Source organism: Epinephelus lanceolatus, chromosome 19, assembly GCF_041903045.1.
Source record: "Epinephelus lanceolatus isolate andai-2023 chromosome 19, ASM4190304v1, whole genome shotgun sequence".
Classification (NCBI taxonomy): Eukaryota; Metazoa; Chordata; class Actinopteri; order Perciformes; family Serranidae; genus Epinephelus; species Epinephelus lanceolatus.
Genome location: NC_135752.1, coordinates 31,003,311 through 31,030,255, shown reverse-complemented (window position 1 = coordinate 31,030,255; position 26,945 = coordinate 31,003,311). Strand labels below are relative to the sequence as shown.

Genomic DNA, 26,945 nt, shown 5'->3' with positions numbered 1-26,945 from the left:
CTCTGAGCGCATCGCTGCCATCAACATGACATGTCCCTTTATCATCACTTCAGTGAGGTGTCTGAGGAACTGCGTCAGTGGCAGAAGACACTAAAACTCTGTATCTTTGTCATCTCTCATTGAGACTTCAGCACAGTAACCCTGATAATAATGCTTTCTAAAGCAAACTGAATAAGCTCATGTTTAGGAAACAGGTACTCAAGTATATGTTTGAGCCAGGAATCTACTTTTAACTTCACTACATTCACCCTTTATACCTTTGTTATAACCCGTCTGCTTTAAATGCAGTGATTTCGTGTCGGGGGCGAAAAGCACATGAGGAACACCTTTGCTGCAGATGCCAAGTTCCCATCTGCCTGGGGGAAAAAGACACCGCAGGCATTTCCAAAACTGGGCCCTACTCATTCCCACGCCATCTCAGAGTGTCACTCTGTTTGTAGTCACCTTCACAGCTAAGGGGATAGGTGCAGGGGATAAACACAGCGGCAAGCTTTGGGACTAACTTCCCTCTACGTGGTGAAAAAAGGAGTGTTGGAAAATAAAGCTTGATCTAATTTTATGTTTTTCATAATAGAGAAAAATATTAAATCTGTATGTGCTGCTCTTGTTTACCTTAATTTTTGTAGATAGATAGATAGATAGATAGACAGTGTTGCAGGGGTTAGCACTGTTGCCTCACAGCAAGAGGGTCCTGGGTCCAAACCCAGGAGGGAGCCCTTCTGCGTGGAGTTTGCATGTTCTCCCCATGTCAGTGTTGGTTTACTCCAGGTACTCCAGCTTCCTCCCACAGTCCAAAGACATGCAGGTTAATTGATGACTCTGAATTGTCCATAGGTGTGAATGTGAGTGTGAATGGTTGTCTGTCTCTATGCGTCAGCCCTGTGATAGTCTGGTGACCTGTCCAGGGTGTACCCTGCCTCTCACCTAATGTCAGCTGGGATAGGCTCCAGCCCTCCTGCGACCCTCAAGAGGATAAGCGGTTACTGAAATGGATGAATAGATATCCTTCCTAGAGAAGGATCTATTTCATCCTTTATACAATGTATTTATGTGTTTATTAGGCTAATTGTGAAACTTTATTTGTACAGAGCGTCTCCCATGACGAACGCATCACGTTGTTGTACATGGTCAGTGAGCAGGCATCGGTGCAGACTCGCTGTCGGAGGGTTGTGTAACTCACTTCCACTCCTCACTAGTTGGTTTGGGATGGCACTCAGTGTGGCGGACCCTCTGATATGATGATATCTCCTTTCATCGTTTTGCGGACGATGTGCACGTTTATTTGCCGTTACGAATAATAGAGACTCACTGCAACCCCTGTTCAACTGTTTGAGAGATCTAAAAACTTTCTGTGCGTGAATGAAAATAAGACTGAAGTTATTGTGTTTGGTTGTTGTGATCAGCTGGATGGAAGTGCTGCCACTCTTGGCCCTTTAGGGTCATACATTCGACCATTTGTTAAAAATATGGGCGTGGTTTTTGACAGTACGTTTAAATTCGAAAAGCAAATTAGCTCTGTTGTCAAAACCAGCTTTTTCCAGCTGAGACTTCTGGCCAAAGTCAAGCCGTATCTGTCTTACAAGGATTTTGAGAGAATCATACATGCTTTCGTAACAACTCGGCTTGACGACTGTAACTCTCTTTATGTGGGTCTGGACCAGTCGTCACTCCGTGGATTGCAGTTAGTGCAAAATGCTGTTGCTCGGATTTTAACTAAAACAAGAAAACATGAGCACATCACCCCAGTCTTGTTCTCACTTCACTGGCCTCCTGTCGGCTTCATGATTGATTTTAAGATTTTATTGCTTGTTTTTAAGGTTTTAAATGGCACAGCACCTCCTTATTTATGCGAGCTCTTACACATCCACACACCTGTCAGAGCTTTGAGGTCATCCAGTCAGATGTTGCTGGATGTCCCTAGATCTAGACTTTTCCGTGGCTGCTCCTAATTTTAGGAATAGTTTACCCATGCAGATAAGAACTGCTCAGACCGCTGAATCTTTCAAGACATGTGAGCTGATCTTTGACATCTTGAGTCCACATATTGTTTTTGTTTGTTTGCCCTGTGCTTCTGTATTTTGTTAGTTTCTTTTATGCTTGTGAAGCACTTTGGTCAACTCTGGTTGTTTTTAAATGTGCCATATAAATAACTTTGACCTTGACCTTGACCTTGACCTCTGTGTGAATGTGGAAATGGAGTGGAAGTGGTTCAGAAGAGGGTGTAAGAGGGGGTGGTTTGGGAAAGGTCCCACCTGTCTTTAGACCATGATGCGATGATGATGGAGCACATCTGGCCAACTTTTTAACAAATACGGAAAAACAGCAGCAGTTACATGAAGTGTTGTGCCTCTGGAATAACACTGAGATCTCTGCTTTTAAAAAGTCCTCTTTAACCTCTGCAAGCAGATTGAAGTAAATTATACATACTGAAGGTGAAAATGTAATTAGGTAGTTAAAATTAGCTATGGTAATTTTTCATGTGTAACTTTAAAGTTCAGATGAATCAGCATTTTGACACTGTCTGGTTTCCATATCTAACATATCCCTGATGGTGTAAATCAAGTATATCCAGCGACTGGATGTTCATATCCGTCAGTGAGAGAAAGACAAAGTCCACTGCATGCTCCAGTTGCTAAAGCAGTCCACTGCAAAATGCCTTGTTCATAATTTGGTGCTGTCACAGATACAACTTTCCTCAAGTGAATACATTTTCTAGCCATGGTATTTTGGGGAAACGAAGACACAACAATGTAGCATGCTGTTGCTTGCTAGCTTAATAAATCTTATCTCTGTGCAGCAAAATGCTGCAGATTGATTGATAGGTGGATGTCATGATATTGGCTGGTAGAAGCTTACATAATGACAATGGTGTAGTGAAGGGTATACGCAGATATACAAGGTATACCCATCTATTTTTCTGGCACTTTACAGTGTACACACCTATCAGCCAAAAAGCCACTGGAATATATAGGAAATTATACCAACTGCCTCCGTGGTAACCGACCCATCTATCAAGTGGCACACCCACTTCATCAACTACCACCTCACCACTGTGCAAGCACACGTCATATGATGGATTGTAATATAAGAATATGAGGAAATAGATTTTTTGTAAATGTTTTTGCATGTTCTGTTAAATATGTGCACAGTATGGCTAGGGATGTGATCTGAAAGGGTTAAAAAGGCATTTTTCACTTCATCTCGTCTTTAATCTTTGATGTTATAATGAGGCAGAGAGGCCAGAGAGGAGGAGATGACAGTGGGAGATTGTTCATATCTCAGTTGGATGGGCTTTCCTTACTTTTTTGATTAGTCTACCTGCTCGACTTCATTAAAACATGTTTCATCAACAAGAGCTGCTTTTTCATCAGTTTGCAGTGGCCCACACATCCTCAAAATATTAAAATGTGAAGCAACTTGAACTGTTTGACTCTAACTAGCTACTTTTTTATTTTAACCTGAGTGGGTTTTTCAAACGCTCATTGTCACTTTTACATGAGAGTAATTTCACTTTTACATAATAACTAGTCCATACCCATTGGTAGCTTTGCCACCTTCTACCTATGCCAATCCTCAATGCCTATGTGCAGTTTCACATAGATTGACCATGTCAGTGAGTAGAAAAACGTGGGACAGACAGAATGACTGACTGACAGAATGACACACTGACAGTTTCTGTGATTATGTACAGCATACCATACCATGACTTAGTCATACCAAAAATTAGAAAAAAACAACAACATTGGTCCACAGGGGGAGCCACAGCGATCGGTCGCATTTTAGCCATGTTTAAGCATTTTTCTGTTGTTATAGCGCCACCCAGTTGCCAATTAGAGTTAAATTTCTCCAGTCACCTTGAGGCGTCCTCTTCTACATATCTACCAAGTTTAGTAAAAATCCATATGGCAGTTAGGCCTAGATAAGAAATTAGCTCTCTAGCGCCCCCATTTTGTTTGATGGGGTCAATAATAGAGGGGTCCCCTCAGATTATGTGTGGTCATATGCCTACAAAGTTGCGTGGTGATGGGTGAGACCCTTGAGATGTTATACACCTTTATGTGATGAGCCACGCCCTCCGCAATATTCATTGCCTTATAGAAGCTCAGTTTTAGTAAGTTTTCCAACTTTTGCCAAGAGGGAACTTTAGATATTGGTCCCTAGATTATGTTCACCCAGTTTCATGCAGATGGGTCAAACTTCCTAGGAAGAGATCGATTTTAAGTATTTTTCAAAAAATTCAAAATGGCGGAAAATCTATGGAACCGGAAGTTACGGGTTCTTAGGCAAATTTGTTCCTCATGAGGAGAGGCATCTCTGTGCAAAGTTTCATGTCTCTACGACATACGGAGCATGAGATATGCCCATTCAAAGTTTGCAATTTCAATCGGTTGCTATAGCGCCCCCCTTTGGCCAATTGATGTAATATTGCTTCATTGGCATCCTCCCATGACCCTCTACCACTGTGCCAAATTTCACATGGATTGACCAAGTCAGTGAGGAGAAAAACGTGGAACAGACACACACACACACCCACAGAGAGAGTTTTCATCATTATATAGTAAGATAGATTTTGAGCACTCACCACTAGATGCTGAAAGACTCACAACCAGGAGACATAAATTAATCCATCTTACTATCAACTCTACCCTTAATATCTTCTACATATCAAAGATGCAATAAGGAGGGTGCAGATTTGTTTTCACATGCTATGGAGCTGTGAGATTGGAGAGCTATTGGACATTGAAGATCAGTAACATACTATATAGAGACATTAAACTGGAATCAAGTCTCGGCTTAACGACCAAACAACAGCAAACTCAGAGAAAATCATCACTTGTGCCCTCTGTGGCGTAAATGTGATAAGTGGCACTGAAGCTTGAGAATAAACATGTTATCTGGATGTGAAGATTCATCTGCTATCAGTTCATGTGGCATTTACATAATGCTGGATGAAATAAGTGAAAATATGCAGCGTTTATGTTTGAAAGGTCATGATTTATACAACAAGCAATAGATTTATACAATAAGCATGCCGATACATGCTTGGGAGGAAGGCAAACCAAGGAAAAGTAAGTGCATCAGTGGGAACAATGAGAAATGCATACTGTTTTGAGTGAATGAGCTGTAGATCTGACAATCAATGTACACACGGCACGCCGAGAATCATGACTTTCATTTGACAATTACGCCACAGCAACTGAAAAAGCTGTCAAGGAAAACCTTTTCAAAGACAAAACAAAAAAGTTGAATAAAAGCTTATTTCATAATATCACTGAGACTCAATAGTCTCAAATATACCAATGTTATCTCCTTGGAAACCAATCACATACAGCTACTACAACATGCTGCTAAAATGTCACATTTATCTCTTCCCCGTAGCGTGCCGAACTCCAACACGTGTGCTATTTGCAAAGAGCTAATACAGGAGGCTTGACATACCACATGCCTCATGTATAAATAACCACATGATCTCCACAGCAGTCATTACAGATTGGATTTATAACCTTAAAATGCGTGATGGGTATATGCATGAGTGACAATTTAGAGGTTACTTAAGGCTTTTAGACTGACTTCATCCAGATCAGCTATTAGTCTCCTGTAATCCATCCATGTGGCAACGCCGCGCAAAAACGCAGCCAAAGCTCAGATAATGTGACTTAGACTGAACAGTGTTAGGGCGGTATGTGCTCATGGTGTTGATTATTATTCAAAATGTGACCACTGCATCTGAGAGATTCCAAAATGAAGTGAAGCCTCGAGGAGACGTTGTGCCAAAAACAAAATATTTCCCCATGCACCACGCTCCAGACGAGTCCCTTTTCTCCGGAGAAAATCAGCAGTAGGTGTAGGAGTAGGAGTACAGGAAGAAGTCAGAAATAAATTCCACAATGTATTATGCAGCGCTGTGTCGGTGTAATCCTATGATACACAGTGGCATATTTGCATATTCTACATGTGTACGTCCTCACATCGGACAGTTAATTTGGAAATCTGCAAACTTCTATGAATCCGTCAGTGCTGGAAACATCACATCTCATGATATATTTTCCTCAATACCTCAAGAGAAATGTAAATTTTTCACTCAACCAGGAACATTTTTAGAATAAAAAATGATTAATAATGTGAATCTGATGACCAGAAAAAGATGTTTCATTTCAGTCAGCTACGGCAGCCTGGTGAGCCCCGGAAAAAGAACTCCCATCTCTGAAATACCGGCTTCAAATTGAGCAAAACACAAAGCTTTATCACGACAAAGCAACTCCAAAAAATCCCAGTTGAAATCCTGTCTCATATCATGATATCAATATTATCTACACAGGGATAGAATGAGAGTTGAATTCAGCTGGAGTTTCTGTAACCACTCTGTCATATGATGCAAGAAGGAGAAACAGAAATGTAAATTTGGGTGGCTCCCAGCCAGTCAGGCACACACACATCACAGAGACTGAAGGAACTGGCAGGCAGGCACACAGAAAGAAAGACAGACAGGCAGACAGGCAGGCACACACACAGAAAGACAGACAGACAGGCAACAACTGACCTTTGATCTTCACTCTCGTCACGCGAGTCACGTTTCCCTCAGAGTTGGAGGCGTGGCAGGTGTACTGTCCTGCTGACTGCATGCTCGCTGCTCGCAGAGATAAGGCTCCTTCCTGGTAAATAAATATGACACGGCAGATAGACTGAGAGGCACATGGATGTGAACAGTGCACATAGATACATACATTAGATAGGTAGGTGTAGGATACACAGACAGGTGCACACATATTGTACATGTGATGTACATATATACAGACAGATACATAGGAGAGATGATAGATGAATAGATGTGGAATGCTGCATTTACTCAAGTACTGTACTTATGTACCACTTTTCAATCATGACCTGGTTACTCAAGATAATCCACTGACGTTGTTGTGAGCCGTTTCATGTAGGAACTATTTTCTGTAGCACTTTACTTGAAGGTATCTACACAAAGGTGACATGACACTGTCATAACTATGACATGACACGGTCATGAACCTGTCATGAACATTATGTACAGGTCATAAATGTTTATGACTGCTGTCACTAAGTGTCATTAGGTTTTGTAATGACAAGCTGACATTGTTTGGGTTGTCTTGATTATGACAACTTGACATTAATCAAAGTGACATTACCAGAAGTTGTCTTTGTCATGACAGGTTGACATTAAATTCGTTTGGGATGTCCTTATTATGACAACTTGACATTAACCAGGATGCCATTACCAGAAGATGTCTTTATGTTAATGTCAAGTTGTCATAAGAAGGACATCCCAAACTAACTTAATGTCAACCTGTCATGACAAAGACAACTTCTGGTAATGTCACTTTGATTAATGTCAAGTTGTCATAATCAAGACAACCCAAACAATGTCAACTTGTCATGACAAAGACAACTTCTGGTAATGTCATCCTGGTTAATGTCAAGTTGTCATAAGAAGGACATCCCAAACAAATTTAATGTCAACCTGTCATGACAAAGACAACTTCTGGTAATGTCACTTTGATTAATGTCAAGTTGTCATAATCAAGACAACCCAAACAATATCAACTTGTCATTACAAACAACGAATGACACATAGTGACAGCAGTCATAAACGTTTATAACATGTACATAATGTTTATGACAAGTTCATGACAGTGTCATGTCATAGTTATGACAGTGTCATGTCACCCTTATGTAGATACCTTCAAGTAAAGTGCTACCCTATTTTCTTTCTACCAAACTACACCCACCAATCTCATCACCAGGCAGAAGAAGCCAAGAATCTGATACCTCACCTAGCAGGTAAGAGGAGAAATATGTATTCTTGATTTTAGGGTGAACTGTCCCTTTAAGCTAGCACCAACAAGCAAGTAGTTTACCTTAATGTTAGTCTGGTTAGCCTGGCTACGCCCCCTGTATGCTTTGTGTCTTTTTGAAATAAGCTTTCGTTTTCACAGGAAACACACAGTTTCCACATGTTAAATGCGCACAGTCTTTTTTCAAAATAACCCCTACAACCAAGGTTAAAATTACGCTTTTTCATTTACTTTCTTGAATTTAGGCAACAAAAGCCCATGGTTAGGTTTAAAGGAAAACATCATGGTTTGGCTTAAAGTAACGTGGTCGTTACTAACACAATGTGACATCACGTGACATACATCACTAGCGTAGCATGCTGCACATATTAGCACACTATGTTGTTTTAAAAATAACTTCGACTTTCAGTTTCACGCAGGACAAGTCCAGAGGGACTCCCAGGTGATCATCCATAGTTTGTTTGACCCATCCACCACCACCCCCTCCCACCTTATGCAGACTCTCCCACTTTTTAAGCTGAAAACACATCGGTGCCGCCACGGTGCCGTGTGTCAGGTAACACGTGCCATGTGCTCCCCCTAGCACACACTAGATGCTTCACGCTGCGGCTTGTCAATAGACGACCACACAAAGTTGCTACTTTCACTGAAAGATCTGTACTTCCTCCACCTTTGTGATAGCTTAAAATCAATAAAGTTGATTTCTCACTCAAAGAGTTATGACTCACCAGGCAGTATCTTTCTGGCTATTGTCTTTATAATGATGAGATTGTGGGTCCTTTAGCTCAGGATATTTCTTGACCTCAACAACAGGTCTCTCCTCATCCATTCTTTGTTTTACACGAGAAAGCAACAACAACAGAGTTCTCTGTATGCATCTATGGTGAGGAGAGGAGTCAAGCTGCCATAGGAGCAGAGAAGAGGAGCTGTTACAGGAGCTGGCATGTACAAGCAATGAGTGATTGGGGGAAAATGCATTAAATTCAAGGGGTGGCCAGCCTGGAAAAAAGACAGTGGCGTAAAGTGCCACAGGGCAGTGTGACCATGAGTGCTGATGCGTATCTAGATGCTGCCGGTGTGGGGTTGTACATTGAAAATAATAGGGGTGTATTTTTTGACGTGCACTATTTGCTGCCGGTGTGTTTTAGCCTTTTATATGACAGTAGTTACCCAGGGAGTCAAAACTGCTGCCGCCAGGTGCGTCTTATACAACTGCTAAGGGTGCCTCTGTGTGTCGGTGACTGACGCTGACGGCTACTGATCAAACGTCGTTTTTTCCAAACAGACGATACAGTACATAGACATATATATATGATAGATACAGAGACACATTAACAAACTCCTTATATTCATACACAATGCACACACAACCATATTAACATACCTGATAATTTCTTCTTGGAATCACGCTGCCATCTTTTAACCAGGTGATGGTCGGAGTGGGATTGCCATTGGCAGCACAGGCAAGAGAGACGGAACTTCCAACGAGAGCCTCAATCACAGGGGGCGGGGCTTCAGTGAACATGGGAGGGGCTATTGAACAAAACATGAGAAAAACATTTAACTAAAACAGGTCTACTCATCTATACATGAGGAAAATATCTATTGTTTAAGATTCACAAGACAAAATCAGAAAACGTCTCCCAGCAGAGGTGAATTGAGGCGAATAAAACTAATGTTACATATGGACACTTCACTGTCTACAGCTAAAAAGAAATCTAAAGCAAGATCCACACTGTCTTCCAAGCAGCAGCAATAAGAGGAAAACTGCAAAGAGAGAAGCCGGACTAGCTGACAATAACTCCTTTGTCTCCCTCATCCCTTTTTTATCAATTTATATACAGCGTGACAGCAGCTCGGCCTTGTTTGTTAAACAGCGGCAGCCTGCGTTCAGTTTACTGACATCAACTTACATTATTATTTCACATTCCAAAGTGAAAATGTCAGTTTACGCTGCCTTTTAGATCTGCGAGCGTGAGCGTTTTGCTGCCACTTTTAAGGCTCAGATCTCATCAGAGAGCATACAGAGAGCCTTTTTTATCCAACGTCCAACTCCAAACATAAACAAACCCCTTGCAACTTCAATATTTTATTTCAATTCCTCTGACTCATACCCTTACTGAACTCGTGTATAATAAATAACCAGAGAAAAGGTTTGAAAATGGCTTCAGTATTTTAGTTTGTTTTACAGGAATAAGAGTCATTTTTCTTTTCTTATCTGGATTACAGGCTGAGATGTTTGTTTTAGTGTTTGTACACAGGAGAGACCTGGTGAAATTCTGCTCTATAATTAGAAAATAACCTGCCAAATACTCCTGGTCCCTTTTAAAAAAAAAAAATAAATAAATAAATCAGCTCCTGCATGTAAATAGATTTCGTTCTTTGAGCTCTGCATTTCCAGCCTGTGGAGGCCACTGACAATCTCAAATATTGAGGCAGAGTGCAAACAATGGGATGTGAAGAGCATACCTGCAGGGCACGTCAGTGATGTTACACCCAAAGCCTCAAGTACACAGTCATAATCTATTATAATTCTCATCTCTAACCTGACGCACACAGACCAACTCGGTGAAACTGTCTCGCCTGGCTTTGATCTGCAGCGTGCACTGATACTTTGTTCTGTATGTCTGCACGTAGAGTCATGGCAGAGGTTTTTTCCCCCAAATAAGGATAAACTTCAAAGCAGAAAAAATAATGATGCATATTTCATATTTAGATTTATTATTTAAACCTATCAATACGTATGATGACAACTCTATTCAGAGATGATTCCTTCCCAAAAACTACATGAAGAAAGCCAAAAGTTATCCAAACTCCCTAATCTGTCTAGACGGTGTGAAAAAAAGTCTTTAAAATAGAAGTTTTTGGAAAAGCTGTTCTATAACTTTTCAAAAGTTTGAGTTTAAACAGGTGCTATACGTACAGTAAGACATGAGCAGTGCTGCAGAATAGATGGAATAAAATAAAAGATCAGATGGGCATAAGGTGCAGAAAGAAGATTTTTTAGATAAAAGTACACATTTAACTAAACTGCTTAATGAGGAACTGAATATCCACGTGTATTGGGAACTCACTGATCTGCATTAATTAGCTAAGATATGGACAGTTGCTGAAATACTGCAGGAATGACAACCTGAAATACAGGATCTACATAATTTCTGGATAATAAAGACTTTAAGACTTAGTCATCTTTGCTGCCACCAAAGTGCAATCCTGCTTAGTGAAGCTTTAATGTCAAATTGAAATAAAAATGTACTTAGCTAAAAAGAGAATCAGACATACAGAATAAATGTATGTTTTATTTATTTCTCTGCAGTGACAGTGAATTCTTGGTTTGGACTGAGATTCCATCACTACAGAGGGACCCAAGAAAGAGACACAGTTAACATCAGGTAAACCCCTCCTTTGTATAATGTGGGGCGAACACAACACCGTGAGAGTGCCAACAATGACTCAGCAGGTGTTGAAATGACATTGTCAATAAGCGCCCCTTTTGTACCGTCTGTTCAAGGACGAAATTTCACGCAATTATTCCAACTTGCCATTCTTTATCAGAGGTACAATCGAAGAGCAGGGTGACAGTTTTCTCGCCTTAAAGCCAGTAGCAGAGGTAGTAACAGTGCCGAATCAATATCTGTGTAAAAAGGGATAACCAGCAGGACAGACCCATGGATGGGACAGGTGTGAGGTTTTGATGATGTGTTATGTTTGTAAAATCATAAATGGGATTAATATAAATGATTTAAAACAAGTATAAATTTGCAAATGCAATGTTTGCATGGCAAAACATTCTTTAAAATTAGCGCTTGCCTAAGCATAAACAAGACTTGAAACAAGAGAAGCTTAGACATGGAGCTGCACATTTGAGGGTCTTTCAATGTCGACAGAAAAGCCAAAGACTTGTGTGACAAACAAGCATTTGGTGGCACTGTGGGTACTCTCCATCCATTCCAATTCCAGTCAGACACACAGCTCAGAGAGCAATTGCTTCTCCTCACATAACCTAATTTGGCCAGAATCATGCCAAACCATGACTGAAGTCACTTAGACCATTTAGCTAACAGTCCATATCCACTCACGCACCCCGTACATTACACTGACAGTTTAAACCAGGTCATCTACACTATACCGTTAGCAGTGAACTCAATGAAGAAGAGCAGCACCTGAAAATATTCACAAATTAGGAAAACAATGAGGTCCAGGAGCTCCTTAAGATTCAAGCAGAGGACGAGATCAACCGCCATGTGACAGGGAAGGTAAAGCATAGGCGGCTTCACTTTTGGGGAGCTGAAATGTTGACTATCTTTATTATATCATTATTATCTTATTAAGTTAGAGGATGCCACCCTGGGGGTACTGCAAGTCCTCAAGGGGGTACCACAAGGATCTCTGCCAGGCCCTTTATTATTTACGATAAACATAAATTGCACTGGACAGAATATACCAAGCTCTGCCTTTCCTTTCTATGCTGATGATACTGTCCTTTATTGCTTTGCACTCACCCCTGCTACGGCTTTTAACTATCTAGTATAGTATAATATTTATCTAGTATGCATTTCATAGAGTACAAGAACAGCTGCAACTTGCTCTAAATGCAGAAAAAAACAAAGTTGTGTTTTTGTTTTTTGTTTTTTTTAATCAAGAACAGCTAATTCTGATTAGAAAAGTGTTACCAGAAGTGGTCAACGAATTGAGTTGGTTTCCAGTTTTAAATACCTAGGGGTTCTGTTTCATCATTCCTGACAGCTAGACAGCGGTGCTTTAGCACTGGATATCTCCATCTCGTGTATGTGCACGTCATCACAAAATCTGCTCCCACAGAATCTTCTCACCCAAATTTTAAGTGACCAACAACTATGGCGGTTATCCAGAATTCATAGAAACATAGTTATAGCTGCAACTCTCCTTTAAGTTGATGACCTCTTGCCTTTAAAGGAGCATTCGAGAAGTTTTTACTTGGCTTCTATTTCAGAATAAGTCTTACTTTTCTTTTTGTGTGAAACAAATTGATGGAGTCTACCATTATACCTGTCATTGAATATGGCAATGTGTTGTGTATGAATGCCCCTGCTTGCTGTCTTCACAAGCTAGATAGCGTGTATCACAGGGCTCAAAGATTCATTACAAATTGTGGATCTCTGACACATTTGGTCTGCTTTATTTGTTAAAGTCTTGTTCATTACTCACAAGACGCGTATACACTTCGTACTGTTTCCACCCAACTGGTTTGTAAACTTTAATATCATGTTATTTACAAGCCACCTCAGTCACCTCAGTTTTTATTTACAAAGCTATTCTTAGTTAATCCCCCCCTTACTGTCATGTTCACAGCCACACATGGTTATGTTTTCCCAAGCCACACTCTCTCATCACACAGTTGGTTTGATTCTGAATTTGTTTATTTGCTTTTTACTTTGCATTGTTTAATTTAAGTGTACATATTGTAGCATTGTAGGGTTACACAGGGAAATTGTTTGATATTAATCATCTGTTTCTTTGTCATTGAGTTATCGTGGTTGTTTGGGGAGGTTCCTTCCTGGTGGAGCCGTGGTTATTATCATGGCATTATTCGGTTTGGCCAAGCCAGTAAATATGCTCCCTCGTGTGTCATTTTGACAGGTCAGTTTGTTCACTTAACACCTTGTTTAGTTATTATATTTAGTATAGTTAAGTTATGTTGACCTTGTGTGGAGGCCTCATTATTCATCTCTTGGTTTGTAATTTTTCATGCACTTTTTGGGTAAATAAAAACCCACGGTTTTGTCCTTGTTGCCTCACTGCTTGGTCCCAAACAATCTTCTCCCTTGAGCATGAAATTTGGAAGTTATAATATATGTTCACAGGACTTTTTGAGTCTTGTGTCTGAAGTCAGAACTGCTTTGGGAAAATAACTTTTAGGTTCTCTGCAGCTACAACATGGAGCAATCTGCAAAGTGATCTAAAGATTTAACACATGGTGACCTTGAATGTGTTTAAAACCATGGTGAAATCATTGAATCCAGGCTATTCTGTGAAACTCACTTTGATGTGCTGTTATGCAAACTTTATTTGTTGTTGAAACTCTGTGTTGCTGCTATTCTTGGCCAGGTCTCCTTGTAAAAGAGATATTTGATCTCAATGGGACAAACCTTTTTAAATAATAAATAATAAAAACTAAAAATAAAATCCAGTCTATTCTTCCACTAGGTGAGTGAAAGCCTTGCTAGCTTCCACTTTCTAATAAAAACTGAATAGCATAATGGCTCCTCCTAAATGTCGAATGCTGTAAAGGAACAGATGTTTAAATCACAGTGCAGGCTACAGCGCTATATCCATAGGCGCTGACAGCTGGTCTCCTAGCAACACCAGCCCTCAGATGTCAGTCAAACCCTTCCATGGGAAACACCCACCCTGAGGCTTGAAGTTTAGACAATGTTTCCCCAACTATGTATAGAAAATGTATTATCCTCTTTTGAAAAATGGAAAGCCGTGCACAATGGCTGCTGCATCATTTATATTTCCTCACAGACAAAGAGAAGAGAAAACAAGTTTCATTTTTTTACTTTAAAGACCCGACCAGTGACATTTTTATTTATTGAAACATGCGACTTAATGAAAAACAAGCATTTCTTTTCTTAAATTAAAGAGCTAAACTTTTCATATATTAGATTTTGTCTAGCAGCCGTACAAAAGCTCTTTGTGTTTTTTGGTGTTGCGGACACATTTCAATTGAAGTTCAATATCCAGCCGTGTACACACTCCTATTGAGGCTGGCTTTTCTTTGTTGTTTGTTGTGGAATTACAGCTGAAGAGTCAAAGACATCTATTCTGACTTCCTCTGCTTTGATCGACACACCAGGCGAGAGCCATCTTATATATCCAGAACAGATGTTTTTTATCGTTCATACAGGTTTCAGTCCTGTCCTCTGTTTGCATTGGGATCCTTGATTTTGTCTCATGAAGCAAAAGAAAAACAAACACATACTTCTTCAAAAACCTCACCGGTTACAGACAGCACAGTCCAGGTGCCGTTTTGCAGCTCATCCGTGGGCTCATCCAGTAAAAGGATTCGACACTCGTACAAGCCCTGGTCACCCAGCTGCAGGTCCTCCAGCCTCAGGTCAGTGACTCGTACCAGAGACACCCGCCCTGCAGAAACACAGTGCAGGTAAAAAGGTGAAAGGGTGGACGTGAAGGGCATGAGACAGGCCTACCGCACGTGACGCTGATTTCACTTGTCATCAGGTCTGAGCTGTGTGTAACTTTCAAAGTGAGAGGCTTTGCTGTGCTGCAAAAGAACATTGTCCTCAAACGTTGCCCGAAACTGCCGCACACCAAACACACACACACACACACACACAAACAAACAACAGCAAACACATGCACACACAAGCGAAAGAAATGTGATCTCCTGGTTGCCAGGTGACGGCTCCCTCGAGCCGGAGCGCAGCTCGCAACATCAACTCTTTATCTTTTCCAGTCTGCAGCCCACATCTTGTTGTGTCCTTCTAGTTTTCACACTTTATCAGACAGACAATTGTGCAGTGACCTAGCAGCGTGGAACAACACGGCTGAAGAGAAACTGTCAATGAAAGCATTATTAAGGATGGTCGTCTCTCTGCACCATCTCAGAAATACAAACATGAAAACAGCAAACACATTGCGGCGTGGAAGCCTCGGTGCCGCTGGGATGGCTGTGTGGCGATGGTAATTATTAACAGAGGCTCTGATTTCTCGTGACTGTGGCAGGGAGGGACAGCCCTGACAGTGAGAAAGAACCAGGAAGTTGGAGTTAGGTATGTTGGCAGCGATAACACACCTTATTTACTTTTCCAAGCCGCCAAAGGGGACTAAATCCACAGGGGAGGGAGGGTAGGGAGGGTTAAAGTAGAGCAAAATACACATCAGCAAACACTCGGGGGATTAGTGCATTTCAAAATCCTACCCTTTGACCCCTACCCCCCCCCCATGTTGACTGGCTCAGTGTGATATAGGTCAGTATAGCACCTTAGAGGAAAGGCTGTGCTGAGGCAGGGATGTTGTGTGGAAAACGTGACTGGGAGCCAGATAAAAGGAAAGGAAAGGGTGGAGGTGAAGTAAGAGCTTGACCCAGCGCCACGACTGCTGCCATTTGAAAAAAAAAAAAAAAACAAATCGCATGACTGCATGAGATTTGAATGCAAGGTAAATTGGGTGTGAGAGGGAGAGAGCAGAAAAGAGAGAGAGAAATGTATGTGTTTCTGTGTTTGTGCGGTGCATGTCAGAGTGTAAAAACAAGTGTGTGCACGCATTCAACACAAGCTTTAGTGAGTTCTCCGTGTGCAAACAAATGGAGATTTTAGTTAAATTATGTAAATTGAGCTTTGAATTGTTGCCGTAAATAAAAACAAACATTTCCCTGCTCCTTTTAATCCGAACTCACTTGTAGCCACCAAAGAAAAATCAAGAAATTCAAAGCTTTTATGAAGATAAAAGAAAAGGGGAATGCATTGTTGTCGCAGTTTTTGTTAGCAGTTATTGATTATAATGTACATTACAGAATGTGCTGCAGCACTGCTAACTGTGTTACTGAATGCTTTTTCATTTAATTTTGGACCTAATTTAATTTACAAATGTATTCTGTATCCCACAATTATCATTTGCACCCCCTCAACATCAGTGTTGGACCTCACAGATGCTGCTGTGGCTGGATGGGAGCAAATCTCTGCAGCCAGATTCCAAACCCTGGTGGAAAACAAATAGAGGCAGTGAGAGCAGCAGATTAATGCCTGTGGTTTGGGAATAAGGTGTTTTTGAGCATGTAGTGTATTTGTCATGGAAACAATGAATAAAAAGGACACTGAACTGTTTGCTGAGGTCATTTGACAAATACACAAAGAAAATGCCGACTGCTGTTGATTGTTAAAAAGAAAAACAATTCTGCTTTGGATTATTCTTACACCTACTTTCTTTATCAAACAGAAAGAATACAACTGTACACCAATCCACGTCTCTCTCTTTCACCGAACTCAAGACTAATGTCAGCCTAATTGTCTTGTTAACTCATAGTAAAACAAACTTCAGTACAACTCAAAGGAAAAAAAACCCAAAACCAACCAAAGCCATCCTAGGCCCTGATCACACAGAAAGTGTTTTTGCAGCTGGAGGTGCCTTTTGGTGATTGTTTTTAATGAGAATGAAGCTTTTTGCTGGCGTTTTTTGCGCTGCGACGTGCCTCGGGTTTCTGCACTCTCACTGCCTGGTGTGTTTTGCCCTGAACTCTGAACTCCTGGAAAAGAAAAAACTTAAAACCAGAGCAGAAAAGCGCCCCACGTCATCTTTTTTTCGCCATCTTTTTTCCCCATTGTCCAGTCAGATGATTTGAGAGGCGGACCTTCTGTGGTGGTCACAACATGAAGTTTAGAAGAAACTGGTGATAGCAGTTGCTGGATACCTATAGCTATACAGCTATACAATAGACAGCAGGTTGTCAAACTGCCTCTGAGTCATGCTTAAAGGATAACTTTGCTATTTTTCAACCTGGGCCCTATTTCCCCATGTGTATGTGTGCGTATGATTCATAGGTACAACTCGTTTTAAAATTGGTTCAGTATTGAGGGAGGCAGATGCAGCCGGCAGCCGAGAGGTAGATATGGGGGCAAATGCGTCCTGTATAAGTTTGCGCATTAAAAGTGCTTTTTTTGGTCACTGACCGGTTCAGATCGCCAGTGTTATCTCTGTAAATAGCTTCTTCACTTGCTCTGGGCTGTGACGTCATCTCGCAAGAGCTTTGCTTGTTGCCGGAAGAAAACACAGGAGCCATGCTGAGCGCCGCTCAGAGTGGCGCTGGTTGTCCCAGAGTACATTGAGAGTTTTACTGCATCGACTGAAAACAATGGTTCGTGTTTGTGCTTATCCGAATTGCAAGAACAGGATGTCGCGTAACACCCCGTACAGCTTTCATAGGCTGCCTTTGTCCGACGGCGAGATGCTGAAGTTGTGGCTAGTTGTGCTACAAATGGATGCTAACACTCCTGTCCAGACACTGCGCCTTGCAGACCATCGGGTCTGCAGTGCTCACTTCTCCCAAGATGACTACTGCCAGCCGAAGAAGAGAAGACATCCAATCCCGAAACACCTCTTCCTCAAGAAAACAGCTGTCCCACGAGTAGAGAGAGCTACAGACACAGTGGAGCAAAGCTCTCGTGAGATGACGTCACACAGCCCAGAGGTAAGGGAAACGTTGAGTACGCTATTTACAGAGATAACACTGGTGATCTGAACCGGTCAGTGGCAAAAATAGCACTTTTAATGCGCAAACTTATACGGGACGCATTTGCCCCTGTTACCGTTTTAGCTCGTTTCGCGGCTCCCGGCTGCATCCGCCTCCCTCAATACTGAACCAATTTTAGAACGAGTTGTACCCATGAATCATACGCACACATACACATGGGGAAATAGAGCCCAGGTTGAAAAATACTGAAGTTATCCTTTAAATATGCCTGGAAACGTCCATCATGGAGGCGAAGCTCCTGGACCAACTGGTGGTACTCCTCGTGATCCACCCTCTTTTTTAGGGTCTCATGTACCCACACAGATCTCCGTTTCCCTGTGCCCAACAAACTATTTGCTGACAGACTCTCACCCTCAACCAGAGCTACAGCAAGTACCCTCTGCCTGAACATTTTAGGAACTAGATACTAATTACTGTGGAAGAAAAGTGGTTGATTGATTACATGGGAAGGTTAGTGTAAGGATGTGATGGGGCGGTTTCCTGGAAACAATAAAAAGGCACAGCAAGCATTTTTTTTAACCAAAGTGCGGTGGGCCTCGCATTTTGCAGCCTGCAAAGCAGTTTCCGTGTGATCTGGGTCTTACTGAGTCTTGTTAGCCATCTAGTTAGTCAGTCCACTGTACCAACAATCACCAACTCTGCTTTGGTTGAAATAAACCTTTAATTCACTAAGTTATAAGTGAAAATGTGCTGCCTCTACATGTTGTTTATCCTCACAGTCTCAGCTGTCCACTGAGCAGCAGCTCTCACCTGTTCTTCAGTGCATCATGTTTTAACAAACATGCAAATACACCAAACAACAAAACAAACAACAAAAGAAACAGGGACAAAACAGTTATGGTGATATTTTAAAAGTCACATATTGCTTGAGTGAAAACATGCTGTTCCACTGCTTGTTTGGTCGTTACCGCAAAACCTCACCTCAGTGAGTTTGTGACTTGCTGTAGGTAGGTTTGTTTATATGGAAGTTAGCCCGCTACAACAGCTGCAATGCCATGGTACACATAAAAATGGCCGTCACTCTGACCACCCTGCTACAATGATTTGAATGGAAATGCCCGTTCTACTTACTTTTGATTTCTGTTGTATTTGTATTCAATAAAACTGCTCTAGAGACCCCCTACAAGAATAGTGGAAGGAATACTTCACCCACAACATGACTCTTTGTAAATTATTTAGTCATGCTGTGTTACATTAAATACTTAAACTGAATTCCTTACTTGCATGTGTAGGCATTAAGCAGAATGATTAATTGATTAATTAGGGACCAAACTCTCACACAACTCGTGCAGTATAATCCAGTCGTATGCTCAGTGCTTCCCGAACACGTGCATTTTTGCTAAACTTTGCTGAACTCACACAACCTGCAAACTTTGTTTTATTGGTGCACATTTGTCAAAGATTCACAAGTAAAATGTCTCACATATATTTTCAGTGATAAGTACCATGTCTAGAGCATGTAGATATTTAGTTATGGTGGAATACATTTAGCAAATTTGATTTTAGGCTTGTTATGTCCATGTTGCAAGTTTATAATGCTGGGTCAGAGTGCGTGGGGATACTGCACTTCTCACATGTTCACATATGGAAAAATATACCAATAGAAATGTAATGTTTTTGATGATTTACCATAACTAAGTTCTAAATGTGTTTGAGTTTAGACCAGAGATGAGTAAATTAATAAATGATTTCTGTTTGCAGTATTTGAAACCTGATCTGTATCTTATCAGTTAAAATATATATTTAACTGAATCTGTTTATTTCCAGGCTTTATTTGTTTGTTTACCCAAATAGCTGCTTGCAGCATCAGAAACAGGTTCTGAATGCTCTGCAGTGTTTTGGAGGGTGCTTGCTGCATTGTTCAGGAACAGGTGAGAAGTGTTCCTTGAAGTGGGGATGTGAGTGCTCTGAGGAGAAGCATGTGTTCCTGTGGCATAATGGGCCAGCCAGACCGGTTTGTGTGCATTCAGTGATATGTGTAAACAAGGTTGGGATTAAATTGCAGTACATTATTTAACATGGAAAATACTCCATCTGCTTCTTCCCTAAAACACTTGGTCCACATCTATTTCTTCAGTTTATCTACTACAATGTAATACTCATTTGTATTATCTATTATTATTTATTATTTTCACTATTCTATTCCACAATGCCTTGGGCACAGAGAGGACTTCTCTACAGAGTGCAGGATGTGACTGACACCATCCAAAGTGGAGAGTGATTTTGAGACAGAGTCAGAGGAAGATGAAGATGACAATAACATGGATAAAGAAAAGCAACAACCTCCTGACTGTACAGCTGCTGATTATGTGGATATTTACTCCAAAACAAAGACACTCAAAGATGCACTGTGACAGGTATCACTGGCTAAAATAGAATTCTATCAGTCTCAGTACTGACTTGTGTGCCCTAAGGTAGTTACCACAGGCCCCAATGCATGCTATTGTGACGTGCCCTGGTGCATGCTAGTTACTGGTTATAAGGTGCACACACACCACTGGCAACTGTTTACAAAAAGCCAAAGGAATCTAATGTAGTGAGCTTTGCAACTTTTCCTCCAGTTGGTTTCTCTCCTTTCTTACTGCTGCTTTTGTGTTTAAAAGGCATATGACTGCTCGCTGGACTTGCAGATGTGCTCAGCTTGTCAGCCTGGACAGATTTTGCACCCAAACTAGGTACTGTATCGTATCCTCTTGTCACATCATCAAGCACAGACTTGACATTACCCAACATCAACATGTATGTTACCCAACAAACATCACTGCAAACCTATATGTGACAAAAATATCCAAGAAAATAAGGTGTAAGATATTATCACCTATGTTGCTGTTTCCCTCCAGGCATCACTGGAGTTTTTCCACAAGTGAACATTTTATTTTTGCTTGTCAGAGAAAAAGCTCTGTCTTTGGGACTATCATTGCGAGGGCTCGTGGTTGAACACAGGGTCAAAGACAAAATTCAGTTTTGAAACTACAACTTTATCCTTTTTTCAATTTTTTTTTTTTAAATTCAGAATCAGATTCAAATTCAGAAAACTTTATTGTCTGTCATAACAGAAAATCTTCGACAATTAATAAAACAAATACTGTTGTGTTTTCATTTATAATATATACTGTTCTGGTGATAAATAAGTTGCCCAGACGATGTGAGTACAAATACATAAGTTTTGCTCCCAACTAGGCCCAAAAAAACCCTTTAATTTTCACATCAGAGTCCTCTATACCTAACCTGGAAATCCAGATGCCAAATTTGAAAATTGCACTGCACGGGAATCTGGCCCTGACGAGCAGAGCCTGCTGAATCGCCAATCGGACCAGTCAGATCAGTCTATCTGACAGAGGCGGGCTCTGGGCAGGCGTAACATGATGACGACAGCGCTACGCCGTAGGAGTCGAAAAGGAAACAGCCCAGATGGCAGCTGCTGTAGGACCACATCCATTCAATTTAGCTTTGGAAGAAACGCTAAGCCAACTACACTTATCTTTTTCCTTGAGAGAGGAACAGAAGACTGCCCTAGAAGCCTTCGTTTCCAGGAAGGACGTTTTTGCTGTTTTGCTGATGGGATACGGCAAAAGCAGAATATATCAGTTAGCCCCACTTGCTTACTGCAATGAATATGTCACCTTGTTTTTTGCTCTGACTGGCCATCGTGCTATCCAATTGCGTGCGGCAGCATTCGAAATGCCTCAGTTAGTACCGCTCCTTGGGTAGGAAGGGTGTAAGGGTGTAAGGGTGAGGGCCAGACTCAAAATCTTTCTAGATTTGAGTCTGGATTTCCAGGCTTCTCTGAAAGATGCAAAAATTGCTTGTTATTTTTCTATCATTGGGCTCTACAGGGCTAAAAGTAAAATCATCTGTGCTCTCTTCAAAACCAGACTCCAATACTAACCAAAATCATCTCCAAGGTTTTTTTTAGTGAGAATGCATCTGTGTGTTCCAACACCCATACTACCATACTATATAGTATGCCAGAAAAAGATTTAGTATGTCCCCACACAGTACATAGTATGTCAAATGCATTATGCCAAAAATACCAGGATGTTCCACTACATCTGGTCCGATTTAGCAGTATGTAAGCCGGCATGCTTCTCTGGCTATTCTGACCCACAATCCTCTGCACAGTGGATGAACTGTCACATCCACTGAGCCGCAAACAGATGACAGCTTGTTTAAGTAAATGATGACCAGTCGAATAGTAATAATAGGAATAGTCATTGATTAAGTGAACAAAATGACAACAAAAAGGAAATGACATCAGTGAGTCATTCGGACTTTGGTAAGTGCCGTTTGTTTTATCTTCATGGTAACGGATATAAAAGCAAGAGGGTCAAAGTTCAGGGTGCAGCGTAATGAGGAAGTAGTATGTCCTGACTGTGTGCACACTGCATGCAACAGTACGCACTTTTAAAGGTTACGTAGAAAAAAAAGTATGCGATTTGGAACACAACTCGTGTTTTCTTGACAAATCCCCTGTAACACAGCATGACTAAATGATTTACAAATGTTTGTTTCCTTCAAGAGTTTAAATAGACTAAATAAATGCTCCTATGCTTGATTTTCTTATCCTCATTAAATCATTAAAACATCTGATTTTAATTTGTTTCAAACTAATATCAATGAGAAAAAACATAATTAAAAGCCCGGCTGGAAAAGAGACTGGAATCATTCCACAGATCATCATGCAGGTAACCAAATAAGAGTGAAAATGATTCCTACAACTCTCACACACTCCTCCCTCCTCCTCCTCCTCCTCCTCCTCCTCATGTTCTGCCCTTCTCATCCTCCCTCTGCTCACTTTTTGACAGGTCCAAACTAAACACTATCAGTTCAACACATGCACACAAACGCTGACACACTCACACATTGATACTCCACACACGCCCACACCCACACACCCACACACCCATTTGGTCGTTGCATTTACTGTTTCCAACTGAGCCCCCCCCCCCCCCCCAAGGGCTTCATCCCTCAATACGCTCTCAGGTAACAGAGAAACACAAAACCATTCAGCGCTGTGACGAAACACAACTCTTTACAAATGAAAAGCTGCAGTTTGAATTGGAAAGTCTGCAGACTCGGCTGGTTTCACAGTAGAATAGCTTGTTAAATGCGGGGGTCATCATCTTTCTTAGCACAATTGCTTTAAAAGGAGAAATGAAAAATGATCTCCATTCAACTGAAATACAAATTAAAAACTTTGTGTGAAGTCATCAAGAAGCATTCGGAAGTGAGATCCTTTGCAAAATCTTTTTAAATGACAGATTAGGCTTCTAATAATTTCAGCAAAACTGTTATGCTGGATCCTTAATTTTGTTTCACACTCTGTGCAGCTTCCATTTGCATGTTATCACTGCTTCACCGGTGTTGTGTTTAGTTGATGTTATGCCTGTATTTGGGTTTTCTGTTCTCTGTTTCATGTAAAGCGCAGAGGATTGTGACGAGGCTGGAGCTTTGAACTGCAGAAAACAATTCAAAATGACACGCTTCAAACGACATCAGCTATTGTTTGAAACGATGGCAGGTTTGAGGTCTTCTTAAAGCTCAACAGGAAGCAGACCCTTTAATGACAAAAGGAACACTGTGTCTTCTCTCAGTTTTATTCAGAGTGACGGATGCACCACAGGTATTGATTTTCTTTCTTCCAAAATGGATGCGGAACATTTTGGAAATGAAGTCTTTAAATGACAAAAAAGTCTTCTGGGGAATCATCTCGAAAGTGTCTCGTTTGGTTTGGACAGGCCTCTGTATGAGGAATTATTTAAATTCAATATCACTTCGTTGCGACATTTATGTCCCCGAGAATGTGATATTCACGGGCAGTCAGCCCACATCGTCTCCGAGGGATGTCGTCAGCTCTTGGCGAGCTGCGTGGAGGCATTCAGGTTTGGGTTAGTGAAAGAAGCAGATAAGGTTTCACTCCTCGCTGCTCTATTAAGCCCCGCCGCGTGATCGTGATCGAATTTGAATTGAGACTGCTGCTGTGACAAACACGAGTAATCTCAGTGCAAACTCTCATGTTTGTCCATGTGGGAAAGGAAGCATATTAGCCATGTTAACTGTGTGTAATGTTACAGGAGCGCACACAGTCTGCTCCTGCTGATTGTGATGGGATGTGCATGGGAAGAGCTCGCGAACACTGCATTTATACAGCTGTATTTACTTTTTATAGAGTCAGCAGCTGTATGAGTGCTGAGGGACTTTCTGTCCTGTTAACAGAGCAGACACTAATCCTCTCATCTTTACTGCTCTATTACAACAAATACATTGAAACCATTTGAGCTCTTAACACTCTCGAGGGAGCAATCTAATGTATCTCACACTTTAGGAGCTGCACACACGGTCAAACACAAAGCATATTGATGGATGAGGCGGCCGGCCATCACAGAGGTTCGATTTTTATGCTCTTAATGTGACAAAGAGGAAAGAGTGTACAGAGCTAAAACAGTGACTAAGTTTTGACATAAAAAAATGACTTTGAAAAAGGAAACATTGGCACCAGGGCTGCCCCAGACTAAGAATTTTCCTAGTCGACCAATAGTAGTCATTTAGTGCCATTAGTCGACCAGTCACCTGCATGTTTACGATATTAATCTAATTATTAAATGATATATTTTGGGCGGGGCAACACAATGGTTTGAGTTGAAGGTGTGAGAAAGAATAGTATCAGTAACATTGTTAACACTGTGCTACATTACAGAGAAATACAAACCGTACTAATGAACCTTCATTAATATAGGCCTACATTTTATCTACAAGTGCACGTCACACACTGAGCGAGCCGCCTGTTAATGACGCTGTGGGCTAATGGGCATGTAGCTACTTCCATGTTTCAGATGATACGTCATGTTTGTAGTCGACCAATGAAGATGAGTTGACATATCACCTTGGGTTCATCCTTCACCTTCTCAAAATGATCCCACACTTTGGATTTCCTGCCCGTCATGTTATTAACTAGCCTGTGGAATAACCGCAGCTACCAGCCCTGGAAATTAACCTGACTCCTGTCTGACTGCTGAGCGTGGACACTTCCTGTGTCTGTCCTTTCAAATTAAATTCCCACATGGTCCAGTCATATAGGTTTTGATTTATTTTGACATGGCGCAGCTCCTTATAGAGTTTCATGGGTTTTTTTTCCTGCGACTTAGCCTCCAATGAAACCTTGCTGACAAGACATTAGTGCAATATCGTAGGCAACTGGACTTGCTTGAGTTCCTTGAAGATGTTTCGGCTCTCATCCAAGAGGCTTCTTCAGTTCAGCCTCTTGAAAGAGAGGTAAAACGTCTTCAAGAAACTCAAGCAAGTCCAGTTGCCTACGATATCGCACTTATGATTACTATGACCTGGATGACTGAGAATCTTCACAGACACCTTGCCAACAAGTGACCTTTCTGGTCGACTAAAGCGGCGTTCATAAGGTCGGAGGTTCCGAGGTCCCGACCATTAACTCGGGGGAAAAGTGCTTTGAACAAGTGATAAGAGCGCAATTTTTCACTCGGAACGTCGTGCGGAATGTAGCAACCCAAGGACCCCCAGTTGACGTGGCATGACGTTACAGCAATGGCGGCCTCCTTCGCTACCGGTGAGTCAAATAATTTTTCTTAGGTAAAAAAATGCATCTCAAAGAGGTCTTTAAGCAAATTCTCCACTGCTACATGTAATTTGAACATTCTGTGTATAATTATACGTAGAATTAGTAACATTGCAGACACCATACATGAGTGATGGGCAAAGCAGTTCTTTAGATGTTACTGAATCACTAGAATCAGTTCATTAAAAAGATTTGTTCACCGAATCCTTCAGTGCTTGGAGGAAGGAGCCCTGACTGTGTACTGCGTAGTCCGACTCACTGAACTGATACACGGTTGAGTTGCTGCTGCGTCTGCCCTGCACTGATGAGTCTCATTACTGGCCAACCTAACATTTTAAGTTTGTTTATCCGGAAACTAAGTCTGTTAAAACAATGGGGAGGTGTGTGATTGTGTTCATGTGGCTTGACTCCTGGCAACATTAGCCGTTAGCTTGGAGAAAACAGTCCCTATGAAAGTGTATCACTAAGAAGAAATGATTTGAATCACTCAGGGATCAAGGTTACGTCGTTGACCGAGTGATTCGTTCACTGAGTGATTGGTTCACCAAGTGATTGGTTCACCGAGTGATTCGTCACACGGTAGGGAGTCCCTCCCTGCACCCTGGCTGCCTCGCGACTCACGAGTGATTCATTGTTCGCACGGACCGAATCGGCAGTTCCACTCCCGGCCTGCACGCTCGCTGCTGAGCTCAACTGAACTGAGAAATGAACAAATCAGTTCCGGAAGTGATTCAGTTCAGTACGTTCACTCAACAGATTCGTTCTTTTGAATGATTTGTGATAGTCGTGAACGACACAACACTACCATACATTAGCAAAACGTCTTTGACCTCTTCATTTAGCCAAAAAGGCTAACATCAGCCCAGCTCCATTGGGCTACAGATTTATGCATTCTCGTTGAACACAACACAGAAGAGTAAACAAACATGCATGCGGGCAGCATTGAGTGGAGGGGCTTAAGAGGAGGTGCAAGGACAATGTGCTTTTCATATGATCTGTATACAATGGAGAGAACTTGTCAGGATCATTGAAAAACACTTCAGAATGCAGAAAATATCTAAATAATTTTCATTCCCTGTGTTTTATTTTTCAGCTGAACTTCTTTCAGTGTCAAAGTTTTCTTTTTCAAAGCCTTTTTTTTTCAATGCCAAAACTTACTGCTGCTCCTCCAGCTCCACAGGAATGGTGGATTTATAAAAGAGCCTCAGCACAGTGAATCACTCGGATAACCTGAATCAAAACAGCTAAGCAGCAGTGGGACTCTGGGTCCGGAAGCCAA

The 26,945-nt window shown here is 41.3% G+C and overlaps 1 protein-coding gene across 2 annotated transcripts in view; it reads right to left on the bottom strand.

Moving 5' to 3' along the window:
- The window catches only part of igsf9a (immunoglobulin superfamily, member 9a), a 111,866-nt gene that overhangs the window by 58,622 nt on the left and 26,299 nt on the right, over positions 1 to 26,945 (bottom strand). For both annotated transcript variants that reach the window (XM_078161863.1, XM_078161862.1), the window contains exons 4-6: positions 14,808 to 14,954; positions 9,211 to 9,359; positions 6,542 to 6,653 (exon numbers count right to left, since the gene is read on the bottom strand). In XM_078161863.1, the coding sequence (XP_078017989.1) occupies positions 6,542 to 6,653; positions 9,211 to 9,359; positions 14,808 to 14,954 (408 nt within the window). The remainder of the gene's footprint in view (positions 1 to 6,541; positions 6,654 to 9,210; positions 9,360 to 14,807; positions 14,955 to 26,945) is intronic.